We start from the raw sequence: 27,193 nt of genomic DNA on the forward strand, positions 1-27,193 counted from the left end.
TGTTTTCAGCCATCATACAGTAACACAATCACACACTGTCTGTGCATGTATAACCTGTGTAGTATTTTTGACTTATTATCTGCCCATTTCTCTTCTTAACACATTTATTAGTGTCCAAATTATCCCTTATACCTTCCACTTAAATGAGTTTCTGGCAGTTTTCTCGATCACTATAATTTAAACTGTACTCGCAGCCTGTTGCCCCCCTCATAATGGTACTTTATTCATTGCAACAAAAGATACATTGCACCAGAGGACCAATTAGGAAAAAGATTAGTTATCATCATCACTTCTCCCAGTTTCCTGCGATAAAGTGTGAGTCTCACAAAAACAATGAAATCAGCAGGGTGTTGTCATATGAGCTGCACTGAGGTTTCTGTCTCAATAGGAGATGTGTCATTGCCAAAACAAATGTCCTCTAAAAATCTCAGCGGACACCCAGAAGGTAAACATGTAATGTAATTTGGACAAGCACAAGGATTCTGCAGCTGAAGCTTCACCGCTGAGTCACTCCACATGACCGATGGTATCATGCGAAGAAAGCAAGCGCTTGTTTTCCTGACCCCGAACACACCACATGCTGGGGACTTTCGAGATGTCAGTCACGTGCACAGGTGTTAATAAAACATTGCAGTGAGCTCCTAAAGAACGCACAGTGTTTGATCAAATGCACCCAGCTCAGGATTTGTACACAATCGGTGCTGGTCTTGTTGACAGTAAATGAGCTAATAGGAGTGATGAGCAACAGCATCACATGTGAGTTACAAACTTGGCACAGTGATGTCAGGCCAACAGGAACTTCAGTGGGATGCTGTTGTTAACCACGATATTGTCATTCCTCAAAAAGACGTGTTGTAAAAGATGAACTAAATCAGCAAAACAGAAAATGTGCCTGTAAACATGAGAATGCAACAGCTCCACTGATACCCTGGCTGAACTTCTTCACTGTTCCCATCTCCATCAGCCACAGACCAGATCTGTTTGGCCCCAGTTTGTCAGTTCAACTTCACTGGCCAAGTGTGTTGACACTTAAATGGAATCTGGTTGTTAGCCCTCCAGCTCCAAACACGAATGAATGGAAAGATACAAATCTGAAAAAGACAATATGTTGCTGTTTAGATGGCTAATAAAAATGAGCATTCCACTAATATTCCACACTCAGCTGTGCGTATTCACGGCTCAGAGCGTTCTCAAAGTGATGCAGGATTTAGACGATTGAGATCACCCAGTCACTCCACAGATAAACACGAACACAGACATACAGAGGCAGACTGTGCTTTCCTGTACTTCCCCAATCTGAACTGTCAAACAGACATCGTGCATTTGTGGGCAATGCAACTTTGCTGCACTGCTTTCATCATCACACGGGTAGAAGTGAAATCACGCACACATGTCCCCACACATACTCACATTTTCAGTGAGACCATCCATGTTTGTGTTTAGGAATGCTTATGATCTGAAAGACTGAGCTAAGATTATCCAGACGCTGCACTCAGCCAGCTCTATTTATTGCCTGAAATCGTTTGCAGAGAAGCATGGTTTGTTTTGCATGTCATGTCAGATTTACAGTCTTTTGTCTGGTGGAGCACAGCAGGCTGTAAAAAAGGGTGGATACAGAGGCAAAGTGAAGTAGATTAGATGCAAATCTAACATTTAATGGCCCCATTTCCACTGTAATATTGCATGGTGTAAGGTTCTACATTTAGAGCTGATTTTGAGATGAATCACATGGTTTTATGTTGCATTTTAGTCCTGTTAGTAAACGGGTTATGACTTTAAGGACACTATCATTATTAATACTACTGCTTACACAAGTGAAGTACAGATTTATATAATCTAATAGATTGAAGTGGAGCTAATGCTAAAAGATGTAAAGCAATAAGAGGTCTTGCATTCACATAGTCTCTGTAATTAACCGATCCATATATTTGGAATACAAGACAAGCACAAAACTCAAAGTGCAGCAGAGGCTGATGGGAATGTCATTAGTTTTGTAGATACCAAACAAGTAGATTAAAAAAAAAGTAACCATCAAAGTCATTAGGATTCATCCTCTGGACAAAATTTTATCCCAAAAACTGTGGCCTGCTGGTGGTTGTTCCAAATGTCAAGAGATTACCAACAGCATCATGAATGTCTGAACCAAATTTCATGCTAATCAAAGATATCCTACATCTGTTATTATGATGGCTCCAGCTGATGCAATGACATGATAGTATCACATTTATTGCATTTCTGACTAAAAGAGCTGCAATGAGTACATCGATTCATGAGAAAACTGCAAATTATGCTCATCCAAATTAGCACTCACTCACTGCATGCTTACAACCACGAGTAAACTTCCATGAACAAATGTCAAATTATAGTCTCAAAAAGAGGAAATTAGTGTAGAGAAAATGCAGACATCGTGGTATTTACAAGATGTGGATGTCTGGCAGGAAACGGTCACATGTTGGACGCTCAGAGCAGTCAGGGTTTAAACTATCGTCATGCTAGATGTCTGCAACGTTACACACTCACAGAGTTAGCCCGCAGTTTTCAGTCCACCCTTCAGATTGTGACACTGAGAGTCAAAAGTGAGCTAATCGAGGTTACAATGCAACTAATACAGTTTCCCAGTGTGTGTGTGTGAGAGACACAAAGACAGAGAGTCAGGGAGAGATAATTAGTGAAGATGAGCTCTTGCCCTCAGATATTAGATCTCAGAGTGATCATTGTAATTTAAGGACTTGTAATTGTGGGGCGGAGGGTCGCAGAACAATGGCACCCTGCAAGACGAGACTGAGGGAGACAAAGCAGCCGTGGCTCATTTGGTTTAATAAGGTTCCACGCAGACAAACCCAGATGGTTAATTGAATCACTTCGACCGCCGGTTGCATTTTACAAAGACTATGTTTGATTTCTTAAAGACTCCCTTTTCTCTCCCTCATCTTATAAACTATTGCAAGAAAAGCAACGTCTGTGCAATTGAACTACCACTAGCATAACCTCCACAAAGTGCAATTTAGTTTATCCATAAAAGCTAATCAAGGCACGTAAAATACTGCAGAGGGTTTCAGAATGTAGCGTGCTTGTGTTGAAAGCCATGGCGGTTGCCTTGTAGGAGAAAGCACTGTTGCTCAAATGATGAAGTAAAAGCCATTCTGCAATCTTCCCACAGCTCTTTACCCAAGTGGCATCAGTATCAGTCGCTGTTTTATCTGCCGCTAAACTGGGTCCTTGTGCGTTTCTCATCGGCTGGGGGAGAGGATTAGCAGCTTGATTCATTGACAGGCTTTTCTCTGGTTTCTTGGCAGTGAGCAGAGCTTTCTCTCTGCTCTGCACATGGCTGATGTGATCTGAAATGGCACCAAAAAGAAACGGGTCATGCACATATTGCAAGTAATATATGGTCAAGAAAATGCACTGCCACTGAATCATCTAATTTAAGTAACAAGTAGTAATGGAGAGATTTTTCTGGATGGATTTCATCCATCAGCTGTAACTTTTAAGACTGCATTCTTGGAATACAAAGTCTGCTTTTGGTCTTTTATTAAATTTAGCCTTTTTTTTCCTGCTGCAAACTGAAAGCAACATTTCAACCATTTGGCTTCATTGCTTGCAGCATGTTACTGATTTTGAAGCCTGTAACTTTTCCTAAGAAATGACACCTGGAACATGAAGACAAATGACCCAGCCAACGTTCCCGAGTATCCACACACATACACAAAGGCACATGTGGTCAACTCCCACGTGCCCCACTGCCCATTGATTTGGTAACCGCGGTCAATAGATTCATCCACAGCGGGATCATAACGTGACGTCGTGCATCAGACGTTCGGCCTGATGTCAGCTCTCCCTGAAGCCCTGCACCGAGTCCCACGTGAAGCAAATTCTTATCATTCTGTCCCCATTGTTCAATGCGGGGTGGAGCGAAAGAGGAAGAGATGTGATGTGATGGGACAACTGACGTGTGAAAAGGATCATGAGCCAAAATCAAATCTCCAGCGACACGGACACATGGAGCTGTACTGACCCGTGTCCATGTGTGAGCTCGTGAACAATGAGCCTGTACAGTCGGACGTGTGTGTTAGGAGAGGTCAGACCACCAGCAGTCCATGTCAGCTAGTATATTTGATGACTGTGGTTGACTGTGGTCTGTGGAAAGCATTGGACAAAGGGCGGTTAGCCGGTCAGCACAGTGTGTGTGTGTGTGTGTGTGTGTGTGTGTGTGTGTGTGTGATACATGAGAACAAGTGACATTTTGCTGGTCTCACCTTCTTTAGAGGCTTTTAAGTTTAAAATGTGCAAACTCCAGGTGAGCACAGACGTCAAAGACACACTAAAATATCCTGCACTTTTGAGTTGCTTTTCAAATTCAGCTTGCAAGAAACAAAACAAGCATTTAAAGTGGGTGGAGGCTCTGGTTACTCTTTGCGCTCCTTATTCCAGGGTGAAGGAACATGAATATTAACATTCTTAGGCATTTATAGGCTTAAATATCTCACATTTACAATTTCATTATAGCAAATACAGCTCGGAAACAGAGACGGCAGGGATCCTCACATTTCATGTGATATCAGGACTGATGGCCTTGATAAGTAACCTGCTCTTTACCACCAAAACACCACGATATGGTTTATTTTGTAAACAAGAAAATACTTAGCTTGGGATATATGATTGACAGACATTCGAGTGGATCTAACCCTGAGAGAGAATGCACTTGTGTGAGCAAGGGAAGTGGCCTCTCCTCTAGTTGTTCTTGCTTGTTTATTGTAATTAGAGCAATAAATGAAACCGTCTGATGGTGAAGGGGGAAGGGAGAATGCACAGTGGCCCACAAAGACAAAAAAATGTGTTTTGTGTGTGTGTGTGTGTCTATCTTGGAGAGCAGCCAGAGAGGTGGGGGCGGGAGGGCAGTCAGCGTTTTTCAGACTGCATGAATGAGGCCCCACCGGAGTGAGCTTCCTGTGTGAGGGCTATAAAAACAAAACCGGGCCTAAAGAATGCAGAGTGCTCCCACATTCCTGAACATTCTGCAGGTACAGGACACAAAGCATGCCCCCATTAGATCATTCAATATCTTGTGTGCAAAGTTCTTATATAGCCCCGAAGGTGGTGCATCCTCTGGGGAGCGAGAACATGCTCACAAAATGCCACAGCAATCTGCCTGTGGAGGGAATGTTTGGACTGGTGGCAACGATAGAGGAAAGGTCAGGGGGGTCACCAAAAACATACGCCTTCCCCACCTGACGACTGTGAATATCAGCAGCAGATTTATTGGAAGTCTATAATTGAAAGAAAGCATTATAAGTAGCTGCTACTTCAACAAGAAAGTAAGTCAGCAATGGAGAAAATAACTGAGACAAGCTGGAGTTGCCTGAAGTTCAATGAAAACTATTTTAGCTGGCAAAGAAAGATAAGTAGACATCTGTGCTTTTATTCTGCAGTTTCCAGTAATACTGACAATGGGTGTGGCTTTGGCAGGATGTTGATTTCATCATGCCAGCACCACATGAACCCAAAGGTAACGTGTTTTGCTGTTTCTTCAGCTATTTCCAACCATAGCCACCTCCACAAACTGTCATGTACTGTATTCATTCAAAGTTAGATTAAGCCCAGCACAAGCCTAAAATAATGTTTTATAAGCAGGGTGTAGCTTGTCTGAGCCTTTTTCAGTACCCGGGGCCTGGTCCCTGGGAGTGGGCAGGGTGCTGCTGTGCTGAGGTCAGTGGATGATCTCATGGGAGCTGCTGCTGACCAGGCCCACATGTTTGACTAATCACACTTCCTGCTAAAACCAAGAACTGCGTGTAATGCCACTGTGCCATTATCTGCTGTGGGCTTGACTCGGTTAAAAGTTGTTTTCAGCAGGTTTTCTGTTTCACGCAGCCAAATCAAAACAAAATAAAGACCCAAAAATAAGCTCACAGGCTGACATTCACAGAGTGGAAAGCAGACTTAAGTGATGAGCGCCTAACTTCTGGACAAGCAACGTGACCCCTCGGGATAAGTGCTTGTTAGGCGTAATTAAATTTCAGCACGAAACACACACTGACACATACTGTACCCACCACACTGCCTATAACAGTATCAGGTGCTTTCAGTTTCTCTTAAAAACATGACAGAGGTTAAACATTTCAGGCATGTTGCGTGCCAAGCAAACAGCAGAAGAAGAACATTGATGAAATCTTTGTTCTATGAGACAGGAACACGTTTGACCTGTATACCATGAAATCATCAGCCATCTGAAGATAATCGTACTGACCAAACCTGCAAGTTACACACTTACATGAACACAAGACTCGCATGAGAGGAAAGAACGAAGGTGCAATTTTCCATCTCAGTGGAGACACAGCATGCCACATGTCAAATGTGCATTGTTTGTTTTATATGTATTTGTAGGTGTCACTCACATTGAAGCAGAGGTGATCAGAGTCTGCAGCTCAGCTTCAGCCAGTGCAGCAATTTAAGATGAAGAAAAAGTGAAACTATAATGAGAAATTCACACCGGACCAACCTTAAACAAGTGTCAGGAAGTGGCTAGGAGGACTTAACACATGGTTTATCACACACACACACACACACACACACACACACACACACGCACACACAAGAGATTGTACCACTGGGACTGAAATGTGAAGCCAGCATTGTTGGGAGTGGTCCTGTGTGTTTTCGAGAGTCTGTTCAGCCCAGGGCCTCAGCGCTCAGTATCCCCTCTGCTCCTGAGTCTGTCAGCTGTGTCAGGACAGGGTCTCCCCTCTGCCTCCGTCGGCCCAGACTCTGATCAAAGGCCAGTACAGACCCGGCTGTAATTGAAAGCAGATCCAGCCAGAATCCCCCTCCAGCAGGAATATGCTGAGTACAGGCAAACGCCTTGCATTCCAAAAGCATGAACTCTGCAAAAAAAAAAGTCATGCAGAACAGAAACAGCACTTGAAGTTTGCTTTACATGTGCAGACAAAGGGAGCAGGGACACACACACCTGCAATGCTTGAGTTTATCTGTCTCAGCGACTCTACACACTTGGCCTGCATTTAATAGTTAGTGTCAGCATTATAAAAACCAAGAATAAACAAGTAAAAATCTTGAAATAGTTAGAAATACTCTTATGAGCAGTAAAGATTAACTACAGAGATACCATGTGTTACTTAATGACATTTAGAGTTGTTGGTAGGCATATTTTTTAATTTTGGATGGAGTCGTTTACCCATGCCTCCGGTCTTCGTGCAAAGCTAATAGTCTGCTGGCCTTTGCTTCATAATTGGTTTACGGACCTGACAGTGTTAGCGACCTGATTTCAGTCCTGGCAAGAAAGCAAATATGCACATTGCCCAAAATGTTGAACTACTGCTTTAAGGCCGCGTTCAGACCTCTCATTCATTTCAATGAGGCCAGTTCGATAGTGGGGGTTTCAGCACACCATGCAATAATAATAGATTTTTTCATAGTAACACCTTGACTTGAAATATGGTTTTCCAATCTGAAACAAGCCATTTCCTTCTAACAGAAATCCTGTGTTTGGATTTGCACTTCCTCTTTCAATTTATTGATATTACAGCAAGAAATACGAGGGATGAAGGCTTTGTGGTTTGCCTCAGGGCATTTCCTGGCATTATAGTGTAACATTTAATCAGCTGAAGCAATAAGAGGAAGTCGGGGTCAAACTGACGATGGGCATTTTAAGAAATTATGTCATGACGGTGTGAGTGCACTCAAGAGGGAGGTGAGGAGTTGAGAGTGTACTTGTTAAGGATAGATGGGAAACTACATACAGGTGTCAGGATCTCAGTGAAATGAGCCTGAACTCCCAGTTTTAGGGATTTTTGGCTCGTGGTTTCACAGAGGAATCAGACAGTGTGTCACAGGGAGGGTGCAGCAGGAATTGGGTGCAATCTCTTCAAGGATCTCGAGGCACTGATCCAGTCCTTATGAGAACAATGTGGTCCAAAGCAATGTCAGTGCCAGGTCATTAGTGTAGGTCTCTACACTACTGTTCTGCCACTCAGTGCCAACTATTGAAATTCAAGGAAAACAAACCCATTTCCAGAGTGTGTGGACAAGTGTTATGAACACAGTAAAACACTCAAGGGGACAAAACTGAAAATTCAGCTATGATACTTGCTGTCAAATTATGGCTGTTTTCCTTGTGTGAGAGCAGTAAATGAGCAGCTGGAAAAGGGTTCGGGCAGACTTTCTCCTCTTTGGGTCAGCACTGACGACGCAGTACAGAATGTTTGTGGGTTACATTCAGTGAATTCCGGAGAGCCAGAAGGAAGAGAGCCAAGTCTCACAGGTGCAGCGATGACAACTTAATTTAGACACGTGACGCTTCGTATTAGAGTGGAAACATGTTGACTGCCTCCATTATAAACTCTCCCAGAACAAATCCTCCAGAAAATCACACACAGTCCCTTGCATTGTCCATGTTTTCACCCTTCAGTGATTACGCTTGTGTCATGCTCTGTTATCACGCTCTCCCTCAGCATCTGGAAGGTATTTCCGGCGCTCTTGTGGCAATCAGTTTCACACACTTGACGTTTGTGTGCGTGGAATGTGGTCTGCTGCTGACACTGTTCTGTCTCAAGAAAAATCCACGTCTGAATCAGGCAGAGCTGTTGTTTCCTGCGTGCTAGACTGTGGTGAGTATGAACCCCCCTCTCTTACAATAACTGCACTGCACTGAAGATGATGACCTCACACAAAACGTCTGCATGCTGCATGTTTTTGCACAACCTTAAACAATGTGGCAGACACAAAAACACACTATGACGTTATTGTTCTTATCATATCTGGATCTAACATGATTGTAATTCCAGTCTTTCACAATTGTCACATGTAGCAAGACTAGCTGCGTGCAAACCTTCTTAACCAAGTCCTTTCTTCTGAGCTACATGTGCCGAACATTTAGCAGTTTCAGAACGACCAAAGCTTAAGGCCGAGAAGAGCAAGAATGTAAAAACAGGAGCACCCATTTCCCCGGGCGTTGGCATTGTTGACAGGAGGCCTGAGGGATGAGATTACTACAGGCTGTGTGCATCTTGTCCAGTTTATGTAGAAAATGAAAAACAGATATTGTAATAGAAAGATAGAGGACAGGAAAGATGGTGAGATTTTGCACTTTCCAAGCGGACTTAGCTTCCACGCGACAGGATATTATTAGCCATGCTAGCGGTGTAGCTCTACAGATGGCAATGGTCAGTCCAACACTTTAACCCAGACTGAAATGTCTCTATTGGATGGATTGCCATGAAATTTTGTACAGACGTTCATGATCCCCAGACGGTAAAACTACTGACATTTGTTTCCTTAAACGTCAGCCAGCCAGTTGACATTTTTGTGAAGGAAATTTTATTGGACATAGGCCATGAAATCTGACATTCATGTCCCCTTCTCAATAAATTCTAACAACTTTGATGATCCCCCAGCTGCTCATCTAGGGTCATTATCAATAAAAGCATTAAACTGTACCAATATTAGCTGATGACCAAATACCTGCAAAACTAATGACATCCCATCAGCGTCTGCTGCTTTGCATTTAGTGTTAATTTGCAAATGTTAGCAAGCTGACACACAGAATGAAGATGGTGAAGATGGTAAACATTGTGAGTACGTTAGCATGCTGATGTTTACATTCAGCTCAAAGTGTCGCTGTGCCCGAGTACAGCCGCACAGAGCTGCTATCGTGGCTTAGACTCTTAGATTTGTTGGAATTAAAAGGCATCTGCTTATCTCTTAGGAAATAGATTCATTAACCATACATGAAGAAGCTCTAATGTTTGACAGAATGTCTAATTACATTTTATCACAGCACAGTCCACTTAATCTGCTGGTGGGAAGATATTAACATATAAACATGCTTTCTGAACAGGGCGGTTGTTTCATAAGACCCAGTGCTGACAAAAGCTGCCACTACGTGTTATCTTCTGCTCACCATCACATCTGTCAAACTGGATTCTCATCTGGCGAGACAGAGACTGCACTGCTTCACAGTATGTTCCCCTCAAGATGGTAAACAAAGGGCCAGCATTGGACATAACTGTTGATGTGCACAGGGAGAATTTCTCTAACAAATCAGACCATCTGTGGGAGGAGAGAAAGCTACCTCCAACACTGTCAGCTATCTTGGTTATACTGTAGGTGGTGGTGATGACAACTAATAAGGGCCTTCCCCTGCTATTTTTGACCTTTTCCTGTTCACTACGTGTTCACTGTCATCCGCTCTGGCACTTTTAACAGTGGCCAGATGTCCCAGATGGCGAGCTGGACTCTGTGAGCCGAGTGTGAGCTTAGCATGAAACACTGACATGACACACCGGTCCTCCGGGGATGTAGCCAAGGAAACCTACAGGTACGCTTTGCTCTTTGTCTTACAGCCATTATAAAATGGTAAGTTGGCTACATTACATGGGTCGTATATTATGAGTCTGAGGCACTTCAGAGGACTGTTAAAGGGCAAATGAACCTGTCAGCACATACACAGTTTTTATTGGCCTTTCGTTGCATTCAAGCTCACGCTTTGAAGTGATCAGATATATTCAATGCAATCAAATGAACAACAAAAGACAAGAATAATTCCATATTTTACTTGACAAAACACACAGGACCAACAGGAGCTTTCTGTGAAGGAGGAATTTATTTTTTTTGTCTCTGCTTCTATATTAATTTCTTCATGATGTCACCAACATCATAAAGGGTCACAAGCAGCAGTACAGCTGTACAAGTGTGCTATTAAGATGACTGCATTATTAAAAGAGATGAGGAGCCCTGTACCCTCTGACAGCCTGCCTCTGAACACTTCTCCCAAAATTAAGCCTGAAAACCATTTTGTTGACACATTTTCAGGTATCCGACATAGCAGGTGTCCATTATACACGTCCCTTAAATTCAGCAAGCTTAAATCAGCACCAGTTCTGGCTGTGCCATGTGTAAGGCATGGGTTCCTATTGTCAAAGCAGGCGATCCTGATTTTGCCGCACTGTGAGCGTTGAAAATCAACCCCTGGGCCGCTGGGGGAAAAAACAGCACGATCAAACAATATGATCTCAGATAAAAGACACTGGCCTCAGTCACACCAGCACAGTGATCTGTTCTTTTCAACGACTGCAAAATGTGTAGCATTGTAAAAACAAATAGAATATATTTCTACATATACAGTATATAAAGCTTTTTAGTAACTAGTAACAAAAATGACCAGAGAAACGTAATCAGAAGGCACAGCGAGACAGTGGCGACAGTGGCTGCTCAGCGAGGAGACTGTAAACATTTTGTCCTGTTTGTCCGAGGAGAGAGATACCAGGAAGGGCTTGAGTGTTTCCAGAAGGCAGTGTGTTAACCGCTGGAACAGTGCTGCTCCTGGAGTGGCAGTCGCTTAAAAACAGTCACTTAAAAACAGTGTTGTAAGGCTAAAAACACTTGATATATGAAATCTTGCACCAGGTGTGTAGGCAGCAGCGGATACAAGGTTCTCTCTCTGCAGGTCATAACATCGATTAGATTGAATTCACCCAAACACCGGACGAAGTGGTGCCCCGTCATTATCACTGATTCTCGTCAAATCTAAAGGCAAGAGACTGTTTATTTGTATCACGAGTTGGCCTAACTTCATTAAATTACATGTCCTCTCTTAAACAAGGACATCCAGTCCCCCAAAAATCTGGCCAACACACACAGAAACCTGGATTTGGTAGAAATGTCATTATTACTGCAGCGTAATCTCCTTGAATGTCCCTCCCTGCTGGATTCAGCAGCATGTGGTTCTGGCTGCTGTTTGCCAAAACTCCACTGGCTGGCCAAGGGAGGTGCACGGTCATGGCTCACCGAGGTCTAAACCCACGGGCTGAGACGGGCGATCTTTTACGCGTTGTCATATTTCTGCAGAGCCTCCTCTAGCTTGCCTGTGACTTTTTGGAAGAAGGCGATCTGCTGCTGTAGGTAGTGCTGCATCTGCGCCTTGAAGTCGCGCACGCGGATCTGGTGAAAGTGCTGGATCTCGGCCAGCGTGGCACAGGAGATGATGTTGCAGCGCTCGTTGATGCCTTCCGCCTGTGCCCGGTCCATCTTGCCCTCCTCCACATGCTTCTGGCTCTCTTTCACCTTTGTAAGGGCTCCTGTTGGGTGTAGAGAGAGCAAAAATAATAAGCAAGGTTTATCTTCTGGTTCCATGATCACATTTATGTTACATGTTCAGTCAAAGGGGAAATAATCCAGATACTATGTTAACCTGTGTGGGAAAACAGCCCACTAAACAATGCTACTTTTAAGACATGCAGTTTATTTCCTTAAACCATCAAACATTTAACTCATCAAACAGACTTTCAGGCAGGAAAGTTAATTAATATTCTTAATAGTTTTGTCATTAAGATTCAAGAGCACAGCTTGACAGTGAGTTTATAACGTCAAGGAACTGGCCAAAAATAGTTTGATGAACAGTTTGTTCCAAACTCCCTGAGAACCACATCTGTGTCTAAATTTAGGGTATGTGAGGGGGCCCAACTCCCCAAAAAAACCCAAAAAACATCTACTGCATTATGTCACTTCAAAGGCCTTTTCTAAACAACCATTTAAGGGGATTTTGCTGGCAGGTTGATACCATCTCCCAGAGGTAGTTAGCAGTTTCAAGGACATAACATAAACATGGACAACTGCCCAAAAAATGTGAACACATCTATTTTGTAACCTTGCTATTCTTAAACGCTGATGTCATGGTTAAAGAATTCACCGTTTGCTAAACTCCGCTCCTGAACAACACTAGCCCAATAATAGCTTAGCAGCCGTGACTAAGCACAGCAGGCTGCCGAGCTCTGGATTTCTCCACATGTTGAAACGATGAATGTAAGATGCTCCAGATATGAAGACAAAACACACACTCACAAAAGTAAGGGCTGAATAGATCGAGTGTTTATATGAACACAAGCTGCAAATATTAGCATGTTAGCACCATTAGCAAGGAACCTGGAAAAACAACAAGCAAGTTCATTTCTAAGACAGCGTTACATTCACTACCACACCAGCTAGATCTCATGCTTTTATATATGAAATAGTCCAATCTAACATTCTTCATACTTATACTGCCATATAAGTATTCTTCATTTCTTTGTTTCCATTTCTTCTACACAGATCATCTACTGGAGGGATGCTGACTGAAATTTACTATGAAATTTACTATGAAATTTGAGTTAATTGTGTGACAACAGCATGCTGGACTTGTTTAGCAGCAGTCACTTGGCAAACTTTTCACACAAATCACCAAGAGCTCACACCCTTTAGAGAAGTTTGTTTCGTGCATTTCAGCTACTTCACTACTTCCTATCACTGTCATTTGGTGATTACTGATGAGTTTCAACTGCTTTGACACAGCTTTGATCACTACAGATGATTTGACTAAACTACATGATAATAAACTATAATGGGTGAAAAAGAAATCAGGCATGTCACACTCATACTGAGAGTAAAACACCCCTGAGATTCCACTCTGCCAGGAAGAGCTACTTGCTGTCGTCACTGTGGTGGACTCTTGTGGCAAAACAGAATAGATACTTTACAGCCCTCCCATTTTGACACATGAACTGTCACTGCTGCTGCTGCTGCTGCTGCTGCAGAAAAGCCTTCAGCCGTGCTGGTGCCAAAACATGAAAATTAGCCTACACATTTCCAGACAGATGGTTGGATGGGAGCAGAGGGCAGGGTCAAAACACCAGGAGCTCATGACAGATGACTTAACAAACTGTTGACATTTTCTGACCGAGGAAAGGAAGAAATGTCATGAGCAATAATGATTAAGCTGAAATGCAAGAGACACTGACAGGATATGACCTTCTGCCCAATCTAACGACTTGAGAAAGTTTACACGTCACAGCTGGACTCAAAGAGGACATTCATGGGTTGTGATGTGGATGCTAATGTATGTGTGCCTACATCATTTTTTAGTGTTTGTTCTTGTCAAAAACGGTTTGCACTGTGATTCATAAACCAAAGTTTCCCATTTCTAATTAACTTTGCAGCTCTTTTGTCAACAGTACCTCAAGTATTGTGTCAAAAATACCAAAGATTCCCTTCTCATTAGTGAGGACTTGTTGTTTTTCTGTTTCAGGTGCGTTCCTCTCTGGAATGTAAGTCTCTTTGGACTGTTGGCTGGACATAACACGATATACGAAGACGTCACATGGTGGTTTGGAAAATTGCATTTTTCAACATTTCAAACAATTAATAAAGAAAATAATGATCAGATTGACTGATCATAAAAGTAATCATAGTTGTAGCCTTGAAATTATTTAAATGAAACTTGTTGCAAACTCATTTGATTTGTCTTAGTTCCTTGTTGATATGGCAGAAGCACCAGTTGGCTCAATACTTTGAAACACAGGAACCATGGCTGACGTACTATATGTGATGTCAAAACTGGCATGTTGCAATTACTCAGAATGATGGACAACATGTAGTAAGATGAGTGTCAGCAGCAAGCAGCTGTCATCTTCAAGCTTTGGCTTTACGGCGGAGTGTGAAGGTGAGATTTGTGCCCGTAAGCCATGCAGAAAAACTTCCTGTATTGGCCTGTCACGGGATTTTCAAATCATTATGTGAGCTTAGTCACCACCACTTTGTTGAAAGTCTGATTCAGCCTGCTTGTCCTTTGAAATGTGAAACCACAGAGGACTTACTGACCTAATCCTGCACTCCTCTGGCTTCTGTCTCCCCTCAAAGTTCAAACAATGCTCAATGGCTGCACTTTTCTTTACAGCTTGCAACACTCTGCATGTAAGGCTGTACATTACAGCACACAAAGCAAAGAAATATGCAAAGAAAATCCCCCCAAAAAAGACATCTCTTCACCCTTCCCCCAAAATCTGCTCGGTTTGCCTCCTGGCTGTAGTTCCCTCAGCTGCAGTTTAACCCAGATCTTTGAAATTCCTCTAATGCACAACAGATTGAACATGACAGAACGAGAGGCAAAGATAATAGAGACAGGGAGGAGAAGAGAGAGACAGGAACAAACACAGCTGTCCAAAGACTTAAATGCCAGTCCCAAAGGTGTTGACTGTATCTTAAAGGTCTCTGCTTCCTGCGTTTTAAAAGCCCGCTAATGGACCAAGAAGGAATTATTGTTACCATGGAGACTTTATGAGAAAGTCAAGAGTTCAGTCAAAGACGATGGTGTCAGCAAACTGTGATAAACAGAGCCACAGCATTTTTACAGCTGCTGTAAGTAAGCTTTGCAGGCCTGCTGCCAAAACACAACCACGAATAAGATACTGAGTCTGTCAAGTCGGGCTGCAAATTAAGGCTGAACAATTAATGGAAATATCATTGAAACTGCAGTGCAGCCAAGTGCAATACCAACATTGCAGGATTGCTGCAGTTTTTTGATAAAGATAAAACGTTTTACAACATGCCATTATAAATGAAGCATCGCGGTGGTACAGAGCTCCCCCGGCCACCAATCATAGATGTAAGGGAACGGCCTGTTAGGGAGAGACCCCACCAAAAATCACATCATCGTCAAATGGTGACTCATATCGCAAACAATCTGTCAAAATAATCACAACATGATTTTTTTTGGTTTGTTTTTTTGCATATTGTTCAGCCCTCCTGCAAATATATATTATTTTCAGTATTAATTAATCTGCTGAATACGTTCTCCGTCCGTGTTTAGTCTATGAAATGTCGGAAAATAGTTAAAAATGCCCATCACAAGTTCAACAAGTGCTTGTTTTGTTGGAGCAACAAAGCAAAACCTTATATTTATTTTTCCATGTACTGTTATGTGTGATGGGCAGCGTGCGGGAGCTTTCTTCTACAGACAAAGTTTTTGAACAAACGCTCTCTGGAGTGCAGGAACTCTGCAGTAAGTGTCACTTCCAAATGAACAATACAAAAATGCAAACACCAGATATCATCACAGTCGATCCTCTGTTAATTCAAGCCATGCCGTACTGTATCTGGTGTCGTGCTGAACAACCACTGCTTCTGCTTCTGCATTTGCTTTCCCAGGGTTCGGCTACCACTACTGTGACCATCACTATTTGAGATACATAATGCTCTTATGTTAATATAAACCTATGAGGATTAAAGATATCGTACCTCTGATTACTCCCTGACCCCAGCATCATCTGTAGTGCTTAAGGAGTTTTGTAGCATACTGCAGTATCACACTATAAAAAAACAAAGTATCGTGATGAACGCCTCTGAAGAAATCCTCCCTGGATGTACGAAGGTGGCATCCAGCCCTCCTGAACTCACTGGAGGCAGCAGCTTCAGCTCTTACGTAATCCCTGGTTACACAACACTGAGCTACTGCGAGCTTGTGACCTGAACAACCAGTGGCAATCCCCATCTCATCACTGCACCACCCTGATCATGCATTTGTGCTTCGGAGGACATCTGACAAGCCTGAAACAATATATCAGACAGACCTGCAGCGTTTGCACAGAAGGAGTGTCGGCTGAAAGGCTGAGTCAGCTGGAAAACCTCACGTCTTTGTTGCTTTCCCTGACTCGTTTTATCATTTTACTGTATGCAGTGATAAAACTGTGATGATCAGACAAAGTACAGCTCTCAGTGATGTCCTGAATGGATAAAATTAGCACAGGAAAGAGAGCTCATAAATACAGTCAGAACGGACATAAAGTGGGCCAAGCCAAACTACATTTCACCAACTTAATTACTCACTAACTTAACCATAATTCACAGCAGAGAGGCTTTCGCTGGCATTCCTCTAATGCTGGATTTTTTTTTAGCAAACTGGCTAAATGAGAAAACAAACAACTGCAAACTACAGTATGTAAATGTGATTGAGGACATTCCTCTTTGCATTAAATTCATTGACGTGTGCTCTTCCCTGAAAATGGTCTCTTGTTTGCCTCACAAAGACTTGTATCTTTTGATGAAAGACATTATTTGCAAACTTTCTCTTTCTTAACAACCTGAAATCATAACAGTTTAGAAAAAAAAAATGCTAAAGCTGTAAAGACATCAGAGAAGGACAAAAATAAAAGACGTGAAGCTCAGTATGATGTCAATGCCATTGTCCCGGTCAAGCTCCATGCTAATGGCTAATGGTCCCTGAAGAGGTGGAGATCAATAGGTTGATGTTTGGTGTCCCTCTGTGCGAAAGCTCACATTTCACTGGTTATTTCCGTGGGATCAAATAAAAACACGGCTGGTGTCTGAGGTCCTAATGACACACATATAAGACTGACAAGCAAAATGTGACAGGTATCTCCTTAAGTGAGCAAATGTGATATGACTGCAAGACCGTCTCAAGAGATAACATCATCAATAGGGTAATGACCAAGCTTATTAGCCTCAATCTGTACTTTCACAGCTGCTAAAGTTCCCATTTGACCTTTTGCCTACTCCAAATCTTGACGTTAGCTCGACTGTAGTGCTGTTCAGTGAGTTACTGTGTGACCACTTGTGCTGCAGGAAATGTGTACTCTGGTTAATGACAACAAAGGATGTGGCCTAGCCTCTCTTCAGGTGTCTTAACAGGGAGAGGACAGCGATAAACCTCATGTCATGACAGAAGATCGGACATTTCCTGTACAGGTTTATCAGAAAAGATGTATTAAAAACCGAGCAACAGACGTGCATGGGGATGGAAAATGTGCTCTATTAAATATATGAGGAAGTGAGAGAAAGGCAAAGAAGAAAAAATAAAATGCTAAACTCAGAATAGGTACATGGCTAGCGTATGTTTGAGCTCGCAGCTGCACCGCATAGTCTTCACACAATGGCATGCAAGTGAAATTTAAGCTATCAATGTTTATGGCTTCACTAAAAACCACCTATTCTTCCACGTACCTTTCTCCCTAATTACAGTCATTTCACTACACTATTAACAGTTGTCAAGCGCTGGATGGTTATACAAGATGTTCAGGGGAATAGACAGCATAAGTTGACTTAAGAGTGTGAATGTCAACTACCTTTGCAGAGGGTATTTGCATTTACCGCTCCCTGTAAGCATGAAGGCAATTTGAGTAACAAACTGTCATTCACTTGTCATGAATGGGGGCGCGGCTCTATTTAATGTACTGCATGCACATGAACTGTTCTGATATATCTCAGTCACAACCACATGACTTAATAAATGTTTATGGCTTTTTTTTAGATACTGGCACAATCTAGAGTAACAGGCCTAGCGGCATGTTTTTAACAGGATAAACTGGTCTGAATCTGTATTTTTGTCTTTTACATTTCTTATAAATAGAAAGAAACTAGTCATACAGGATCCTCACTTATATAACGATTAAGGGGAAAGGAATGCATATATGAAAAAAAAAAAAGGCTCACCCAGGCTCAAAATAAATGGAGAAACTAAACAGCCTCAATCCACTAAAAACAAGATGAGATCAAAGTAATTTTGGATTCAATATGCCGCACACAGCTCTTCTTTCATCTGCTGCGTGCCCTGGATTCCCCATCGGCTTTGTTTCCAGTCGCCAGTGTGGTGAAGCTCTGTTTCACTGCACTCCATCTTTTCTCAACATTGTGCCTGCAGCAAGGTCTTCGATGTGTGGTATCAAATCGAGGGTTTCTTATCTGCGGAATTAGGCTGCGGCTTATCACGCCAGACTGTGGCCATATTACCTTATTTGGGTTGCGTGCGGCCTACGTGGCAAACTTGATTTGAGCTGACTGGGAAGTTTGTGTCCCACTGCAGCCTAAACACAGTCTGTCCTGTTTCCCCAGTGTTGTCTACTGTGGAGTGACTGGGCCCAGTGTTTGTAGGGGAGCCAAATGATAACCCAAGATGGGGGGGTGGGAGGTGGGGGGGTTAATACAAGTCAGCAGCAAAACGTTTAACTGAAGCTGTGCCTCTAAGATTTCATTTTGGCTAATTATGGTTTGACTTTTTTTATTTTCTATATACTGGACACCACTGGGAACTCTGACTGACCCTGGTCCTCAGAGTCATGTGATTTTAGTAAGTTAGGACACCGGGATTTAACATATTGCACGGAATGAGAAGGGTTAGTACGGTAAAGATGTCCAACATGGCACTGCTTCAAGGTGAATATCCAGCTGTCAGTGATTGTAAAGATTTATGTTTCATGTGATTTAAAGAGGGATCAACTGAATGAAAGCACAAAGGCAAACATCTAAATGTCCAGAAAGCAGGAGGTCAGGTATAATCTACATGGCGGAGGAGCAGTTTGGTTTGCGCTGCATATGCCCTCTCGATTATCATCTTCTCATTCCCATCAGAAGGACACAAATGTGCCACATTCCCACATATGGTAAACACCAGCGAGAGCTCCCCTCCAAACACAAAGTGATACAATGCTGTGGCTCTTGCGTAACAGTGCTGCCTCTCATGAGAGTGACATTTTGCCACACAATGAGAACAATCACTGGGTTATGGGTCATGTAGGAGTACGGTCCAAATTAGTCTAACATTGACTTTCTGCGCAAAGACAACAAACCATGTGGACAATCATTTACAAAGGATTCGGCTGCAAATCTTTCTGTGCGTCAGAGTTGTGATCGACAAACCAGGTAGGACAATCTCCATCTCCAGAGCATTAATATGTACTGAAATATTTCATCTGTAATGGAAAATCAAACACAGCCAAACAGGTGCCGCCCTTTTCAGTAGGTGGGACAAATAGGAGGCGGAAGCATGTAAACCAATATCCAAATGCAAACAACAGCTTATTTGTTTTGCAAAGTGACTTGAGCTCTCGTTGTAACCTGGCCACTGTTTGCTGTTGACAAATCTAACAATTAAAACTGCCTAAAAACTGTACAGCCAACACACTGTACCTGAGCCAAACGGATGGTAGAAAGTAAAGTTTGGAAACTGGGTTTATGATCCCACAGCTGCCATACAGTTTCACTTTGTATGTGCGTATGTGGTGAATTTTAAATTAACTGGGACACTGGGATTATGAAAGACTTCAGTATATTCGCCTCCTAGTGTTGTTCTGGGATTTGAATGGTGTGTATCTTTCACATTTTACCTTTGTTGATCAGATTAGTTTTGGGTTTACGCTCACTGTATATCTTTATTACATGCATGTATATATGCATGCAACTTTGTATCTTTATTTTCAATTTATAACTGCCCTGTCATAGTTTTTCATGCTCTAGAAGAAACGTCGCTCAACATGAAAGGTTGGCAACAATCTGTGTCCTGATGTCATGAATCAAAAATCAAACAAATAGTACTATTTTGGTGAAAAAATGTGTATAACTGTTAGAGCAGCAACTAACGATTCTTTGTATTATTGATTAATCTGCGGATCATTTTCATTGTTTTAACTGTTTGCCTATAAAACATCAAAACCCAAAGACTTCTCATTAAATATCATAAAGGACAAAGAAAAGCAGCAAATTGTGGAACCAGCAAATGTTCAACATTACCTTTCTGGACATGGATGATGTCTGGGTAGTTTGCCAGGTGTCCTTGGTAAAGACCTAACAAATCCATGATTGGGTCCAGGTCCTTGCTGGGCTGCTCAGCAAAATACTCTCCGATGGCTTCATAGGTCTCCCCAGTGAAGGAGATGGCCTGGTTGAGTCCAGTAGAGTACGGCTGCTGGTCCATTTCAAAGGCTTGGCTGAGAACCTTGAACGACAGCCCCACTTTCTGATACTCCTTCTTAAAGCCACTGATCTGCTTGCGGGCAAACTCATTGACAGTGGCGTTGAGCTGCAAGGTGCTGTCGTCCATCCTTTTAGCGAAAGTCTTGAATCCGTCTATTTTGCTCTCCACCTCCTGGAAGTCGAGCGGAGCAGCGGGGGTGCTGATGGTGAGGAAAAAGTTGGCTCCGACCATCTCATCCTTCTCCGCCTTCCTCTTACCCTGCTTCCAGGCCTTCTCGTCTGTGCTGTTGCAGGTGAGGAAGTGCTGGAAAACATCACACCTGGCCAGGACAGGGTGGCTGGTCATGTGGTTCATCCACCAGATGAGGCCTTTTCTCCTCTTTGAGATGAAGTCCTCTTCGAAGCGCCCCGTGGCCTGCTTCTCCGGGATGTGTGGCACTGAGATAACAGGGAATTTCTCCACCAGCCGAGCGTACAGCCAGTCAAAGTGCTTATACCTCCTGTTCACCTGGTTTTGTGTGTGGGTGGGAGTCAGTTTATAGGAGATGTAGCTTTTCATGCCCTTGAACTTGGTCTGTTTGGTGGGGTCGTCAATTGTGCAAGCGAATGGGTAAGGGTTCTCCTGCCACTCCGGACCATACTGACCCATTACCACGCAGATCTTATCCCCATCCTTCACAAAGCCCGATGCCTCCCCGAGCACAAACGCCTCTCCTCCCGACTTCACAAATGTTGAAAACCTGTTCAGGTTTCTACTGACAGTGGCAGAGCTCTTTGCATGCTGTGCATTACCTCTTGACATAGAGGATGTTGACACTCTGTAAGTGGAAGGCCCATTGCCTTCAAAATCATACCGTCCTCCTCCTACAGTCCCTGGCTCATCTGCAACAGTAGAGCTGTCATCCCAGTCATCATCCCAGTCATCATCGCTGCCTTGGCTGGGCTGCTGGTAAGCGTGCTGCTGCTGCGGATGCTGCTGTTGCTGTGCGAACGTGGTGAAACCAGGCGAAGACGCTTTAGAAAAGTTCTCAACTTTATTCTGAGGCTTATAAGAGCCGTCAAATCCTCCGGATGGGATGTTTGCGTATCGGGAGTCCGGGTAAGTGTCCCCAGATGTGCTGCAGCTGTTGTTGTTGAGCGTGGAGGCGGCGTCGTTTCTCAGGATTTCCACGTAGGAAGCGGGGAACAGTCCCCTCTCCCCTTTGCTGTTCACCCCCTCGAACCAGCCGTCAATGTCCTGCTCGCTGTACAAAGTTAGGATTTCATTCTCCTTCACCGACACCTCCCCGGGGTTTTCAGAGTTGAAGTCGTACAGCGCCCTGGCTCTGAGCGCCATGATTCCCCACAGCTGGAAGCAGACCAGGACAGCGGGCTAACTTATGGCTGGCTGACCGGGGCAGGAGGGACGCGCAGCGGGCAGCCAGGCTAGCTCAGTCAGCCCACCCGAAATTACTCTTGAAAGTCCGCGTTCAAACTTCTCGTTGTGTGAGAAAATTCTGTTTATATTCCTTCCTGGAGCGACCCCTCCTCTCGGGCAAACCTGAGAGGAAAATGCGGTGTTTTCAACCCGCAGGTTGCGGTGTGGGAAACTGTAGCGACGGTATTTTCCGCAACAACACCAAGCTGTACTCCTTCACAGTCCCTCCGATCCGAGTCGGACGCTTCTGCCTTCACGCGCTGCACAGCAACCGCACGTCGACCAGGCTGAATAATCGAGGGCGGAGCTACAGGATGCTGCAATCCTCCCAGACAACACAAATCAATCGCCTGCGAACGCTACGACAAAGCTTCCCCAGACCTGTTGAGTGCATCATAGCCCAGAAACTTATCACAGACCAGCCGCAGCAGCCTGTCAGTAAGCTTGTGGAAAAAGTAGTGCCTCATTACACGATGCCAGTGGTGTCAGGATTTTAAAAATACTGAGGTAATTACAAAACGAGCTCTATTGGCCAAGTTATGTGCGCACATACAAGGAATCTGACTTTAAAGTTTTCTAAAAAAAAAAAAAAAGTACAAACATAAAATTCCAAGAACAATTGACAGGAAAATATAAGTAAACATAAAGCTAAAAACAAGAACAAAGCTAATCAAAGCTAGGTAAATAGATAAACATAGAGCTAATGTGTATATAGAAGTAGGTAGAAAATAGGTGTATAGATAAATATATCTACAAAGCAACAATGACCAACAGCATACAATGCTTGTATACAAGTCAAGTGTTTCTGTAAATTGTGAATAAATACAAATTGTGCAAAGGAATGAATATTGAATGGGTAAGATGTTCGATTTTACATGTGGCTTTTAAGGATGAGAAGCGTTTTGTCAGAGTTGGAACTTAAAAAATTGACAACATTAAAAAGTTACAATTTCTGTAATGGACTTTACATTTTGCTACTTACTGAATATTTCTAGTATTTCAAGCGATATTTTAGGGGCCATAATATTGTAGTTTTTACTCTTTAGTATATAACACGTGATTGTGTCAGTCAAATATGGCATTTTTGACTATTTTCTTTCCACTACATCAAAACAGTTTTTGATGTCCTGTTCTGTTTCTTTATGTTGTCCATCACTCCATCTGACATGCTGCTGCTGAGGCCTAAAATTCAAAATATATCTTGATATAGTCAATGATCATCACCCTAGAAGACTATTTTCACACCTGATTTTCAGCAAAACTGCAAATTGCACGTCATGACATGATCTCTGTGTCTCAGTGGTAGCTATGGCCCTGAACATTGTAGAATTACACTCATTAAAACTAATGTGGTAACACATGGCCATAACTATTTCTAGAAATGCAGAGGTCATGAGTCGAAGTGCTCTGAATGGATTTTTCATACCCTACTTAATTCAATTTCCTGTAAATTGTAAAATTCTTTCACAGTCAGGTCTGTAGGCTATTTCAAAGCACTCTCCACACTCCAGGGAACAATTCTGGTGGCAAAAGTAATGAACACTTTATTTGATATATTTCGAATGAATCATGCCATGAATTCCCACAATGTCTATGATTTAACTTGTAGAATGTAAAAATGTCATTATCCTGCTAAAGCCCCCAAATTCCCAGAATAAATACAGAGTACATGACTTCAGTGTCTTCAGTTGTAGCTACAGCCTTGTTGGGAACCAGTGATCCGTGCCCGCTTTCATGGTTCAAAAGTGTACTGAAGTAAGAAAATCAGTCAGCCTTGATGTTGTTATTTAACAGGATATTGTATCATAGACTCACTTCTTTTTGAAAGCATTTCCTTCTAAAGTGCACTATTCATAGTCATGAATAAGGATGCAAATGATGTCGATGGTAGATTGGATGTCAGGGTAACCTGGGATCTGGCCAGCCTTTGTCATCACCTGAAAGGAATGTCATCTAAAAACACTGACATTCAGCACTGACTGGTTCACAGCATGATGGCCGAGACTGAGCAGCAAAAGCACTTACTGTATGTCTGTTTTTCACTCCAATGTTATGTAATCTGATCTAAAAATACACAAGTACATCTATTGATCATTTAAGCAGGCAGTTATGCTACCCTGGACATAAATAGCAAAATGTTTTTATTCTGTTTTGTTGTCTCAGTCTCCACCAATTCCCAAGGACACACATTCAATACTCCTTGCTTGTGTACAGTGGATGTGAGTTGTCATACCCAGCAAATGATTATGTTTTATAAGAATTTAGTTCAGGTCTTTACTGTCCCATGACAGGAAATTCTTTCTTTCAGCAAGGCAGCATGAAAACATAAAAGACGAACACAATAAGACCAGAATAAGACAGGAAAAGTCTCCTGTCCATCTTAATATTTAAAACCCTTTTCCAGTGGGAGAGTTTGTTTTGGGGTGTATGGTGTATTAATTAAATGCAGCGAAGTTGCCGATGTAACATTTCTTCATCAAATATTTAACTGTTAGCTGTAATTGAGAGGAAATATATGATACTTTTTACTACTATGTCACTGTAAATCTCCCTAAATGTTGCACTTAAGGTTGTACTTGTTCTGCTACCAGTAAGTTAAAATTAGACAGGGGTCTGTCCCAGCATCAGCTGATCTGTGCTGCCACTCAGATGAACAGCTTCAAAGAACATAAGCTGGTGATTGCAGAGTGAAGGTGACTGACACTGGCCAGGATAGTTTTCAAGGTGATACAAGTACATATTCATACAGATTAAGTTTTGTTTTATCACATAAATCAAGGAGTTTAGACATTTATTTTAATGGTCTAATGGTGCAGTAAGGACACTTCAACAGTTTCAGGGCTGGCAGTCTATAAAACCTGCAATGAAACTTGCCTTATGGACCTGCTAACTAACTCATAACCATTGCTTTTAATGAAGCATTTTAGTGTCCCATGAACTATATGCAGCTTCTTTTCCCTGTAAAGAATATAATTCTTACAGAAACACTGAATCTTTACAATCTGTTGTAATTTTTTAGGGTGTTATTTATATAGACAGACCATCAACACAAATTGTTGTCTTCTAACTACATTCAGTTCTCTGGTTTCAGACTTTGGTGTTGAGCGATGCATGTATACAAATACTGGTTGGAATTCTAAACCCAACATATTACAAAATGCTAAACTGAATGTGGTTTTCTTTTAACACGGGCCGATAATATCCACACATCATTAACTCAGTTTGTGCTTGTATATTATGACTCAGAGCAGTCATGTTTTTAATTTACTCAGAGACAGATATGCACAATCTTAAACACCTATCATGTGTTGACACCCTGTTCCATCAGCAAACCTTTTCCTCTGAGAGACCTTTAATGATGGTGTGCCTTTTACTCTGGTGGATACTGCCCCCTTGTGGCTGCTTTTTGGATTGTTTCCAGAGAAGAGGCCTATTAACTCTTTTACATTACTATAGGTAAAAATAATATGAATGATAATAAAAAAAATTACAATATAAAGAGAATTTGGTTCAAAACATTACTGAAAATGTTAATCAGATGTTTCTCAAAGTTTTCTAGAATGCATCTGACCATATTTTTGTCACCTTTTACCTAAATGAAGCAATGGCAAACGTTGAATATCAGTGTGACCGATGATATGCCAGTGTATGGCCCTGCGATAATGTAAATCATGGGGACACCTGTAGCTCAGGTGCCAGGGCAGATTGGCCATTAATATTAGCTGTTGTCCCTAACTCCTTCTGTCCATTTGTCAAAATGTCCTTGAGCCAGACAATGAACTGTAAGCAGCTCCTGGTGTATGTGTGTATGTGTGTGTGTGTGTGTGTGTGTGTGTGTGTGGGTGTGTGTGTGTGTGTGTGGCCATGTATTATTCATGCTGTGAGGACATAAAGCTAGTCTTCATTTATTGCACAAATCCACGTAATGTAAGTCTCCAAGAAATGAATGTAAGTCTTTGTCATGTCCCCAGAAATTATGGAAACATGACCATATATATATATATGTGTGTGTGTGTGTGTGTGTGTGTGTGTGTGTGTGTGTGTGTGTGTGTAGGAAAAAATGTGAGTCATTTTGGACAAACGCCTGCTCCAAATGAATATATCATAAGCCACGACTGAACTCAAACACCATAGCATTTCACTATTGGCCACCAGAGGTCTCTCCTCTCACATTGGACTGGGTCAGGCACGCTGAAGCAGACAACACTTCAACATTCAATTTACACATGCTTAAATATTTTGCAAATTAAAGTAAAGGCAGTAAGTCTTCTGGTGTCTTCCCAAAATCCTCCATACCGGTCCAACCTGCGCAGAGGACATCCAGTTCACCTTCCACTTTACTGTGTTCAGGGCGATTTCCTTTATAGCACAGCATGAAATATTGAAGAGGAGTGCGGTCTCAAGGGAACAGGAATTACTTCAGTATGCATCTTGCATCACATTAGCAGACTCATGATTTGTACTGCTCCTCTAATCAGGAGGATATCACATAATTGCTTTGTCTGGGCTCCATGTTTGCTTCCCACTAGATAATCCTTGTAAATTCATGTCTTGTTAATTTGGTCCTATCTGGCATGATGACATTCAAAGTCCAAAGAGCATTTTCTGCTCAGACCATTGGGAAAGATGATGGGAGTATTGCAAATCACATTACCATTGTCTGGATCTGCCATGGAGTTACTTCAGTTTAAGTTAGATTTCTTACACAACACGTATTGGAAGTGTACAGGAACGACCTTCAGGATGACACATGAGATCATCTGACACTCGATACCCATTAACACATCACAAGGATTTGTATTCATCTGACAAATGCTCATCATTTCTTTTATCTACCTTCATCTGTCTGTTACATCTGTGATCAGGCCTACGTGCTTCAGAGGAACCAGTCTTTGACTTTGAACTGTGTTTGCGCTTACTGTGTCATCCCCTTTCATTCATTATGTATTGTGTAATGTATTATGTCAGAGGCTGTTGCATTTTGTGCCAGTTCAAGCTTGATAATAGTGTGGAAAACTGCAACTGCACGAATGTGTAGACACAAGCTCAGATTCTTTAGTTTGGTGTTGGTTTACTTGTTCAAAATGAAAAACATGAGCACTTGTGAGTTAACACAGAGCCATCTAGTGGCGCAATACATGTTGGCACAGCTAGGTTGGAAATTAGATTTTGGCAATATGATCACATTGTTTTTGTGATTAACTTCTGTGAATTCCTTCAAGAAACAATTTAAGTCGACCTTTTAAA

The 27,193-nt window shown here is 42.3% G+C and overlaps 1 protein-coding gene across 1 annotated transcript; it reads right to left on the bottom strand.

Annotated features, from left to right (window-relative positions):
* Window positions 1-10,438: 10,438 nt before the first annotated feature.
* On the bottom strand, window positions 10,439-22,268 carry snx18a (sorting nexin 18a). The gene is made up of 2 exons (XM_076730377.1): window positions 20,347-22,268; window positions 10,439-12,092 (listed from the first exon to the last, which is right to left on the bottom strand). Exons 1-2 carry the CDS (start codon window positions 21,863-21,865, stop codon window positions 11,839-11,841), a joined length of 1,773 nt encoding a protein of 590 aa, XP_076586492.1. The 5' UTR covers window positions 21,866-22,268; the 3' UTR covers window positions 10,439-11,838.
* Window positions 22,269-27,193: the final 4,925 nt, after the last annotated feature.

The sequence above is a fragment of the Chaetodon auriga genome, chromosome 5 (genome assembly GCF_051107435.1).
Source record: "Chaetodon auriga isolate fChaAug3 chromosome 5, fChaAug3.hap1, whole genome shotgun sequence".
NCBI classification, from domain to species: domain Eukaryota; kingdom Metazoa; phylum Chordata; class Actinopteri; order Chaetodontiformes; family Chaetodontidae; genus Chaetodon; species Chaetodon auriga.

What these genes read in the sequence shown, in the direction of transcription:
- snx18a (XM_076730377.1), bottom strand. Translation starts at nt 21,865, where the DNA reads ATGGCGCTCAGAGCCAGGGCGCTGTACGACTTCAACTCTGAAAACCCC. An exon ending in CATCATCCATGTCCAGAAAG is followed by an intron (nt 12,093 to 20,346) that starts GTAATGTTGAAC and finishes TACACCCAACAG; the next exon opens with GAGCCCTTACAAAGGTGAAA.